At 35.7% G+C, this 12,204-nt stretch overlaps 1 protein-coding gene across 1 annotated transcript; it reads left to right on the plus strand.

Annotated features, from left to right (window-relative positions):
• Window positions 1–8,463: 8,463 nt before the first annotated feature.
• On the plus strand, window positions 8,464–11,666 carry LOC101738408 (outer dynein arm-docking complex subunit 4). Its single transcript, XM_004930991.4, has 3 exons — window positions 8,464–9,115; window positions 9,467–9,727; window positions 11,018–11,666. The coding sequence occupies exons 1-3, from the start codon at window positions 8,546–8,548 to the stop codon at window positions 11,267–11,269; spliced, it is 1,083 nt and encodes a 360-aa protein (XP_004931048.3). The 5' UTR covers window positions 8,464–8,545; the 3' UTR covers window positions 11,270–11,666.
• Window positions 11,667–12,204: the final 538 nt, after the last annotated feature.

The raw sequence follows: 12,204 nt of genomic DNA on the forward strand, positions 1-12,204 counted from the left end.
ATCAAAAAGTGCTTTCAAAAATTACTCAAAGTAAAACAAGCCTCGATACAGCAGAATCCATTATAATCGTAAGCTATGATGTTTTACACCCTCCGAATTCCTGTGTGACACGAATAAAAGCATACCTTGGCATGTTATCTGGCCCCTGCTTTTACAGTCGATAAGAAAATGTTTCAAATAAACATGCCGTTGTCCCCTTTGCTACTACGATATTAATTACAGTTATGACAGACTCGCGTGCATCAAATCATAGCCTTGCTTCACAAAAATATAAATAATACAATGATTTACAAATTTGAACTTAACCGCGTGAGGAATACAGACATTACGTTGGCGTTTTGAATTAATGCAGTTTTCGTAACTTATTATTAGATTTTATTTTCGATTGGAAAGTTTCAAGTCTATTATTCATTCCTAATTGTAATTTATGAAAGATGATTTGATTATTTTGTAAAAAATAATTATAAATACAAACTCCTATGTGATATTTAATGTTGTGTAAAATATTCTTAAAAAAGATAATAACGTAAATGAAACATTTTGCACAATTAATGTTATAAAACCCTTCTAGAACGTTATTAGACTAGGTAATTGAAGTTTTCACGATAAGCTTAGGTCATATAGATACTTGTACCGAGCGGGCTGATTTACCAAAGAAAAATCACAGAGATCAAAATATGAATCCCACCACGCTTGGCACATAATATGATCATGTAACCTCTATATGATTTATGATGTAAATCTTACAAGAGGTTAATATGTTATAAAGTTTTAATTTACTATTCCAGCAATGGAGTATAAAGATAAATCATATAGAGGTTACAATCATATAATACATCAAAGATTTTGCTGATTAATTTAGTTCTAACAATCTACTATCAATCGGCCATCAACTGCCTGCTACTGCCCCCTCACCTCCACCCCGCTCTATTGACATTGCGTGACTTGATTCATTCCTTTACCGAAACAAACACGGAGCTGCGTAATCCCTAATAATGCGAAAAGTAAATAAAAATTAACTTTTCCTAAGAATTTTTTGCAAGAATTAGCAGACATGCAACTACGCATTATTAAAAATGTTTACAAGGCGAACAATTCTGTATCTAAGGTATTTTCTCTACGTAAGGTTTCTTCGTCTACATTTTTAAATTAACTCTTTTCAATCTAACTTTGTTTACAGAGCAATGGTGTATTTATTCATTTATCATAAAATATATTCACAGACAATAACACATAAAAGAGTAGTAATAACGTTAAGAATATAAGAATGTCGGCTTACTTCAGTCGATTATAACTAATATAATCAGTAATATGCTACAGTTTTAATAATTTTAATTATATTGCCAGTACAATGTAATTTCTGTTATGAAACTACGTGGGGTAAGAAATATCGCTATGCTATGAACGCTATGTGTTGAAAAAAATCGGACACCTTAGGAGATCCTGGTCTACGGAGAAGTGTTAAAAGTACATTGTGTGTATGCGCAATGTAGTACATTTTTTTGTAAAGTCGTACGTCTGTTAAAAAATCGTGTTCGACAAAATCGCTGAGTGTGAACCAACCCTTTCATTAGTGAGGTTGGCGGGAAAACTACCGAACCACTGTTCAGTTTCAAGTTACCCTGTCTGAAAGCTAACCCGCTCGGACGAGCGCTAACCTTTCATTTGCCGAACGAAAATAAACAGATCTAATCATTTTAAATGTAATCAATTATGTTTTAAGAAATTTATATTCAATAAATATGCTTTTCATGGATTTTTCGTGAACAGTTTTATAAAAACAGATTTTATTTCACAAATTACATTAGGTAAGTTTTTTATCCATAGATTTTTTTATTATGACCCTTTCAAACGACTACTGAGACCAAAATACCTTAAATATTAAGTGTATTATCTAAGACTTGATAACGCAAGGTCAGCTACCGTTTCTAAGACCTGTCGCATTTGTATGTTATTCCACGTACTCTTTAAAATCAAACTCATTGCCTGACCCAGAACATCGACACGAACACGGAAACGGAAACGTTTACGATCGAAAAAGGTATTTATTTTATCTAGTACATTTGATATTGAAAGTAAAACAGTTAAAATCACTAGACGCGCAGATCCCACAGTGTTCTGGGTCTCGAAATGTCTGCGTTCTATCTTCCCTTGCACACTGAAGCAAATTATAATGTAATTAAGATAATTAAGAATTTATTGCTGTAGTACTGGCATACATATGTGCTAACAGAGCTGTTACTGATATATCCATTTGCGATGTTGACTACTTACCATGAGGTGCGGCACGCTCGTCAGCTTACAGTAACTATTAAAAATTACATAGAAATCTCAATTGAATTTTAGATCGGTTGTCTCATCGTACATTATTCTCACATCGAAATATCGTACCGTTCGAATTATAGAGACCCAACTTAAAATATGTGTTTTTTTTGGAAAACATTTAATTAATTTTTCAAACCGAAAAGACGTATAGAAGGGGGGCGGAGTGAAAGAGACCAATAGATAAGTTTGTCCCTTTATAAGCTACTTTTGATCATTTGATTGTTAACAGTCGCTGAAAAAGGTCGTTCTAGGTCAATTTTTGAATTAAAGTCGAAATCCAGAAATTTCAAAGTACCTAGAAGTCTCTATAAAGGTCTATAAAGGTGCGGTAAGAATTTAGGAACTACCATTGCGAGCTGCTATATTGAATGTCCCATTACCACACAACCAATAATTAAGCAAACATAACATAACAAGAAATGTCCTGGCGGATTTCAAAAAGATTTATGTGTACTTTAAATTATAAACAGCATTATCTCTTTTAATTTAGATAAAGTTATAGAGCCTCTAGGTACATATATAAACAGTTTGAATGAATTCCGGGAAGTTTATGGAATAGCTGAAAGCGATATTTAATATTAGGAAAATAGATATAAAACGTTACGTTCACAAACGGATGTCGTAAAACTCGTTTAATACCCGAAATAATATGTCTCTAATTTCATTATTTTTGCGGTCGTAAAGCCACGATATTGTGGCTTCGCGTGATTCACGATGTAGCTCCGAATGTATACAAAAGCATAACAAATTAAGTATAATTTGTTACGTTCTGGTAATGAGATGCTGAGGGGACTCAATACATTTGATGATTTAACATTGTATGGTATTTAACTAAATCAATGAATGAATTCTCTGATTTGTGAAGCCAATATTATATGTCATCAGCGAAACAATTGAATGCTGTACTGTGGCCGCCATTTTTTTTTAATGCCCAATGTGACTTTGAAAGTCTAACGGGTATTAAGTGGATTTGGTATGGTACCCATAGAAACCACCTTCTTTTGTTTTTTTTCATCGCGTAAGTCAATGAACGAGTTCAGGTCTCGCCTGGTATAAAGTGGTGACTGGATAACTAGAAACATGAAAACGAGAATTCCTCCATCCATCGTGAGACATGAGGTTGAATTTTCAATTGTATAACCAGAGAATGCTGCTGCCCCTTCTCTTTTTCTTTTATTGCCCTTACAGGCAGAGGAGCATACGGCCCACCTGATGGTGAGTGGTTACCGTCGTCCATGGACTTCAGCAATGACAAGGGCAGAGCAAGCCGCTGCCTACCGTTAAATTGGATAAATTGACTTAACAACTCACTTTATAATAATCAATATCAAATTACTATGCACCACAATTTCTGCATTACGATAAGGCATACCGTGATCTCAGACAATACTATTTTGCATGAATAATTTCCATAATAATGAGGATAGCTACGATGCTACAGTTATGATGGCCGACGCCGGTTATAGTCGGCGAGTTTTGCATTTTTGCAAAACGAACACGATAATTTCCTTTTATTTTTAATCTTTTTTCTTAAATACCTCTTCTGACTAAAATATTAAATAGGCAACACTGGCGTGGTATATAAAAAGCTATACCATGTGTGTGGTCAGAAAATGGTTCAAAATTATGCGATATTTTATCCGCACGCTGAAATGCCGGAACACGCAGCCTAAATCAGAGAATACAAAACTTGTAATTCATCAGGAGTTCTCCAAGTACTCACTCATCCTTTCCAGCGGTAAACGTTTTTCAGCGGTGAACGGAGGTGAGCATTTCACAATTTTAAAGAATGTTCTGAATTGATGCAATATAAGTGGTAAAAAGCGATTTTAATTAAGATATTAGTATTACGTGTTCCGCGAAAAGAAGTGGGAATGCGAACGGGGCGTAATAGGGTATCAAATTCAGAATTACGTTCCTTCGGTTTCCATTTTTGTGATACCTAGCCTTCAAGGAGGATTCATATAGATCCCATAGAGTCGTCACAAGCGTGTAAGCTCTATATTCAAAACCATATGCCAATACCATCGAAATACCTTCTATTCAGAACTTATCAGATTGGAATTTTCTTCTTTTCATCATCTCATTTATTCATTCATTTCAGTTATTACAATAATGAATAGGTTCGTAGTAACGACAATTTCATACCATTCACGGCGCGACACGATAACCCTCTTATCGACCCGTTAACGAAATGTTTATTAATTTTTACATAACTAATTCCTTGCGGTACAAGAATGCGGTTATTAATGTTCGCTAAGCGTTTCAATCTGGCACATCTCCTAGGTTCGCATTCACTAATATGATAGTTAAACAAAAGCTACTGAATCAAAAGACCATCGCCTCAGATTGATTGATGTTTAGATATTTTTTTTACGTAAACTCCAATTTTTCATTGTCGATAAAAACCATCAAATAACTACACTACCGTGAAACACTGCTGTAGTAAAATCAAGCTTGTAGTTCGATATTGTTGAAGGACAGACAATTAGGACATTGAAACAAAGATCTTGCGATAAGGACGGTGAAATAGGTTGAAACACGAAAGTTCAACTCTGTATTCGAATACTTCTATCAATATATTTCCAATTATTAAATAAATAAATTATAGATAATTTAGTGGTACTAGAGTTGTGATGTAGTCAGAGCGGGTTGGTGTTGTTACCATCCAGCCAATTTCTGCCGCAAAGCTTTAAAGACTGAGTGGGTAGGGATAGCAATTTCACAGTTTCTGGCGGTAATTTTTAACACACTATGCTTTAGTTTTCCCATGATTTTTTTTGAAATAAACTCAGTTTTTACTTGTGGTCTGTTACCAGTGAAATTTTCTCTAGCGTATGGAAATCCCGCATGGATAAGCACCACCATCCTGCTCATTTCTATTACGATGGAATCGTATTTTCCGGTTTGAATGGTGGCGGGACAACCGTTAGGCAATATAATTAAGACTTCAATCTCAAGCGTCCATGCCTCGAAGTTGATTTCTGAAAACTCTATTGAAAACGCTTGTCTGAAAGATATTTAAAAACGCTAAATCGTAGCGTTTTTAGCGATAAGACCGTCCATTGTCAAAACTATAGCTGCCTATTTTTTATTATTTAATGGAAATTATTTGTCATTTTATATTTACACTAGCGGTACTGGCCCGCTTCGCTGCGCATTTAAAATTAACATTATAATTTATTGTCATTATTATTAAGGAGTCCAACACTCATATAAATATTAGCCTATCCAGTAAGTACATGTATTTTCTACATGGATACCAAGTTTCAAGTCAATCGGATGCATGCAACTGGATGCAGTAGTTAGGTATAACGGAACATCCGTAAAAACAACTGTAGATTTATATATTAGTATAGAATAGATCACTTTTTAATATAAAGTAGGTATTTATTAGTGCGCAAAGTAGACTCTACTTCTACTATTTGAATTACGGTGTGACCACGAGGTAAAAATGTCCTAAAGTCGGACTTTAACACTAGAAATTAATCTTATTGCCCACAATAGGTATCTAGAAATTTATCTGATCACAAACGGAAATAGAAATGCGTACTTTGGTATTTTATGAGCCCCATGAGTTTACCGAGGCCATCGATCATGCACGTTTGTTTTCGGGGTTCGGTTAAAGTAAACGTTTGCATAATACATACAACACGGTGCTTGCTGAAGGCGTATCAGGGAAATATATGATTGGGAAAATAATTTATTTTTGGGTAAACGTTTTTTTTGTTACATTCATTTTGTTGATCAATCCGGCTAGGCTTTCATTGTTGAGTAGGTATTTTAAGAGCTTTTTTCCTTCTTCTTTTCTTTAAGCTTACGTTACCAATTACAAGCTACATATTGAGTGGCGACCGCGTACTGGAAGACGTAGCGTGGGTAGGCCTCCCACAAGGTGGGCCGACGACCTATTGAGGTTCGCGGGGATCCGCTGGATGCAGGCAGCGCAGGACCGGTCTTTGTGGCGAGGCTTAGGGGAGGCCTATGTCCAGCAGTGAACGTCCATGGGCTGATAGAATAGAAAAAATAGAATAGGCAAAGAGGTCTCAACATCACGTTTGTAACTGGATATGACTTGAAAAATTAGCACATATAGAACATACAAACAGCACATTGTACATACAATCAGTAGACGTTTCCTGTCTAGAAATTATGACTGAGTTTTTTTTTATTATTCTTTTGAAAAATCAATTTCACTGTATTGTGACGTGAATCGAAGCACAGTAACACAGTTCTAATAACGTATGATTAACAAACAGATTTTATATATAGCACAGGAGTGATGCGAGTCGGTGACGGCTTGCAGTAATTATCAATTTCAACCAAACAATAAGCAACGTAAGCATGGCTTATGATTTTCGCCTATCTTGAACACGCTGAAAGCTGAAAGCTCGAAAAGTAGTAAAATCAAGCGTTACGTTTTTCTTTCAAATAGCGTTATAAGATAAAGCTTAGAACATAACATTTTAATGTGAAATTATTCTTGACTTTTGTCTAGTATATACGAGTACGTATGTATGTAATAGATTTATTCATAAAATGTTACACTTTCATTTAAACCATGCCCAGCAAAACTGCTTACGCAGTTTGACTGCAGGTAACTAACTCGCTTTATCTAAACATAGCTTATAAATTATTAAATTAGGTTATATTAATACACTTATTTACCTAAATGGTTACAACGTATTTAACAAGTGTTTTTTTAATAAACTTTTAAATTTAGCAAGTATATTTAATGTGACTTGGAAAAATAAGTTGATTTCTACATTTAAGTTAATATATATTGAGTTAGAGCACGATAAAAATAAGCATATTAAGTAAATGGCGAATGTATACATTGCATGAATACTTAACATGGTGCTCCAAATATTCTTAAGTGGTTAGTTTCAGCTATTTCAAACTCTGTTCACGCTATTTAATCAGAATATTTAATCAGAATGAATATATTTGAATGATAGAACAGCCAATATACATATACAATTCAGACTTTGACCTCATCATGCTTCAAGGAAGAATTCACGTTGTGATATCTGTGGGTTCCGGTAACTAATTTATTCTAGATGGACTCGTTCTAATTCGACTATGATGAACTCATTCACTCATCTAAACAACAAAAACAATTAAATCACAATCTTTAGATTTAGTAAATACACAACAGGCTGTTTACACCGTAGAATCCATTGCGTGCAGGAAAAACAAAAGTAAATAAAACTACAGGATTTCAATTTTTATGTTATTATGTCAGATAACCCCAGTTTTACCTAATGTTTTATTTTGAAAACATTAGTAATAAAGTGATACTTAAAAACTGTGGGATGAAAAAATATGCTTCCTAATAATTTATCAAATAATTATAATCAATACATTACATTATACATAATAGAGTATAGGTACATGTTCCTTTATCTTACGATTAGTATTGGGATACCTAGACAAAAGAACAATGAACTTCAAATTCTATTACATATATTTATTAATCACTTTATCTTCACTTAACATTCATTGTCATTTAACGGCCGTCTGGTGTAGTGGTAAGTGACATGGTCACCACACAAGGGTGTCGCGGGCTCGAATCCCGCCAAGGGAAGATATTAATATGATAAATATAAAATGTCTTATCCAGGGTTATGGATGTATATTATATATATATGTATGTGTATAATAAAAATCTTACATTTATTTCCGTTATCTGGTACCTGTAACACAAGTTATTTACGAACTTAACGCGGGACCAGTTAACGTATTGTTAGTAAATGTTTATTTATTATTTATTGTTTAAAAAATAGATTGCTATGGGTCGTGGTAAAGAACAAGAACAGCCTACAAGCAATCCCATAGAAGCCAAGAAACATCGTGATGAAGCAACCGGGCATTTGAAGAATGGAAACTATGAACGAGCACTGGCCTCATTGTTTAAGGTAAATTTTCATTTTGTTTGTTGTGATCTATCGCGGTAGTTAAATTGGTAATTGGATATCATCACAGCATCATCAAAAAGTAATGACAACACTTCATATAGTTATCAAAAATATAATCCAGTTATTATATTAACACGGATTCTCCTAAGGTTAACCTTAGGATTGTCGGATTTTTCCAATCCACCGTTCATCAAAATACCAAGTCGAAGGGAAAAGTTTGTGATTCTGAAATTGCTCCACTGTTCCAACACAACTAGTGTGAAGTTAAGTGCTAAGAGCGTGCGAAAACACATCGTATCTCCATGACGACGACAGCTAAGGCGTCAATACTGACGCCTCTTCACACACCTTACATAACCAATACCGAACAAAACTCAAGTATGATGGAAAGCGACGATAACGCTAAAGCACAGGCCAGATCTATTCTTGGTCCAACTAAAGATGCCGAATTCCTGCAAAGTTTCGTCCGCGTTGGCATCGGTGATGAGGAAGATGAAGTTCCAATACCGAAAGCTTCTATCAGCAAGAGAGCTCCTCAGTCCGCCGACAAGGCTCGTGAATTTGAAACGGAGGAAGAGAAACATTCGACGAAGGACCGGAAGAGTTCTATAAAACCGCATAAGAGACGTGAACGAAAACAGAAACGCGAGAAACGTAGACGCGAAGAAGAACTATACACTGATAAAGATCGGGCCGCCGCTGTGGTCATGGGTTCTAAAGACATTAAACAGTCTCTGAGCTTAAAGGACAAGGCCGAACGTAGCAGCGCCTTACAGCTGCCTGCAGAAGCAGACGCCGGCACACTGTTAGCGTTAGCACAGGCTGAGATGATGCGGAAACGTTACCGAACCGCTGTCTTATTTGTAAATAAGGTATAAACTCTTGACGTGTGACGAAAAGTTATGCCCTCTTTTATGCAGAAGCAGCAGGAGCTCTCAATGTTTTACTAATAGTGGTAGGACCTCTTGTGTGCGCACGGGTGGGTACCGCCACCCTGCCAATTTCTGCCGTGAAGTAGTAATGCGTTTCGGTTTGAAGGGTGGGGCAACCGTTGCAACTATACTTGAGACCTTAGAACTTATATCTCAAGGTGGGTGGCGCATTTACGTTGTAGATGTCTATGGGTTCCAGTAACCACTTAACACCAGGCTGTGAGCTCGTCCACCCATCTAAGCAATAAAAAAATAAAAAATAATAGATAACACATTAAACGATTTTTTCAGGCAATAGAACTAGCTCCAGAAGAGAAGGCTGCCTACGTCGCCCGCAGCAAATGCTACCTCCTACTTGGAGAACCACGGTCAGCTCTCAGCGATGCAGAAGCAGCTCTAAAGTTTGACCCTAAAGATGCAAAGGCGCTACTTCGCAAAGCCGAAGCGTTATACTATTGCGGAGAATTCGAAATGAGTCTTGTGCATTATCACAGAGGACTGCGGGCTAGACCAGATCTGAATGACTTCAGGCTCGGTGTACAGAAAGCTCAAGTAAGCATTTAGCGAAATTTATTTCACAATCAGAGTCAAGTGTATTTTAATTAGACAGAAAGAGATTAATTAGAGAGATTATAATGGTTATAGGAAGCATGTAAGCACGCACGAGTTATATAATTCTTACTCTCTATTTCTACACTTTACGGAATTTAGGTTTTGATATGTATGACCTCACTAACCACTTAGCACCAGATGAGCCTTAAGTCAATGTACCCACGAACAGCAAAATAAAAATTAAAATAAGTGACAAACGTATTGAGGTATATAGACTCCGAATTTATAAACTACTAGCGGCCCGCTCCGACTCCGCTCGGTAAAACAAAAATTTCAATGATATTTGACGTATTTTATATTAATTAAATGTAACTTTTTAAGAAGGTAATTTTTACCCCTTGGGTTACATTATTGGAGTTTTAGTAAATATACCTTTTTTTTTTTCAAAAAAGTTTATAGCCTATGTCACTCGGGAATAGTGTAGCTTCCAAACGGTGAAAGAATTTTTCAAATCGATTCAGTAGTTTCGGAGCCTATTCAATACAAACAAACAAACAAATCTTTCCTCTTTATAATATTAGTATAGATATATCTACATTATCAGCTAACACCGGGCAAATCTATGTCTTAGTCCGGAAATAAATGACAATATGAAAGGTGGCCGTTGCATAAATACCCTTTACAATCGCGTTTAATCGCTTTATTCTGATTGTCATGTTTCTAGAATTTCGGCTTTGTGATATCCTTGCAAGTTGTTTTACCTTCGTTGATTACCTTCGCTAGTTTGTTAATTATAATCATTGTTAGCCAATTTTGTTAATGGCTTACTCATAATGGAATGTTTTTCTGCGATAAGCAGATGAGCTCAAAGCATTAAGTGTCACTGAAGTTTAGTATAAGAGATCAGTGACCGATTTAAAAAATTGCCAGCAATAGGCTCTTAAAATTATAGCGTTCTTATCGACCTCCACAATTCGATACCCTAGTTCATAAATTTTATGTAAGTGAAACGTATTACATACATAGACCCAATAACATTAAGATATATAAATAGATAAATGCTTTATTTTCCGTAAGAACAAACATTTGGGTCCCAAAATATGGAATCCCTACAGCCGCTCTAAGCTCCAGATTTCTGGCGGTCTATCCGCCGCTATCATTACTACAACTTCACATTGGTGCTCGCAACGAAACTAGACACAAGTTTTATGGAAGATTACAAAAAAAATATATCAATCCTTGTTCATTATTCCCACTCACGAAATTAATATTTAACGCAATTTTTTACAGGAAGCCATTGAAAACACAATCGGAGCGGTCAAAGTAGTGAAGAAATCTGGTAAGCGCTCATCATCAAAGTCTTCAAGGCCAGTGCTAGGGCAACTGATGTCGGATAAAGTATACCTTGAGAATCTGATAAAGAATCCAGACTTGGCTATAGCGGATAAAAAGAACGATAAGGTGTTGAAGCAAGCAGAAGAGGCTATCAGGTTCTTAGAAAACCGGGAAGAATTCTGGAGACAGCAACAGACTGCTGTGTAGTAATTATTTTAGTTTACATCAACTCTTCGAGCGATGCTTGGTACATTATTAGGTGTCCGTGGTTAATACGTGCTTTAAGTAATAAAGTTTTTCTCCTACCTACGCCGAAAGTTCGGTTTTCGTCCCGCTGTACAGGGAAGAAAGTGTAACTTTTCCTCCCGCTGTACAGGGAAGAAAGTGTAACTTTTCCTCCCGCTGTATAGGGAAGAAAGTGTAACTTTTTCTCCCTGGGTGCAAGTGCGCATGCGCGTTGTGTCTACGTGTGCTCTCACGCACCTAAAATTCTCCGCCATTGTTGTGCTCGGGTAATTTGCAATATTGTGTTTAGTGTAAAAGTGAAATAAGCAAAAGGTAATAAAATTTAATAGTGAAGTATTAAACAAAGATGAGTTCATCAGACAGTTCTTATTCAATTAGTAGTAGTTTATTTAAAAATTAAAAAACAGTTTTTCCTTTAGTGCACAATGTACTATTTTATGATAATAGTCATGTCCACAGGCTTTAAAGCTATTATTTTAAGTCGTGTTTGTTCCACACTGACTTTTGACTTAAAATATGGTAGGTATGTAATAAACGCCAAAATAGAGCGTCCGGATTTATCCCACGGACCTCGGGAACCAGCTTCGCAATCTTCACTTGGGGATTCTCTATAACTAATCGAATCCCTGCACATTTTTGGTACCTAATACAAAACTAATTTGTAAAGCTAAAATCTTCCATCATTTTTATATTAAAAGACAGTTAAGCTTATGACTCGAATATATTAAGTGTATAATCTATGCTTATGACCACTGAAGTATGAAACCTACTTATGACAGAAGAAATTTACTTACATATTGACGGGAGGAACCGGAAATGTCGTCGTAACTTACATTTTGGGCTAACTTTTTACCATATTCTTGTATAAATAAATTACCGTTTCGAACAAATGGTCT

This window comes from Bombyx mori, chromosome 4 (genome assembly GCF_030269925.1).
Source record: "Bombyx mori chromosome 4, ASM3026992v2".
NCBI classification, from domain to species: Eukaryota; Metazoa; Arthropoda; class Insecta; order Lepidoptera; family Bombycidae; genus Bombyx; species Bombyx mori.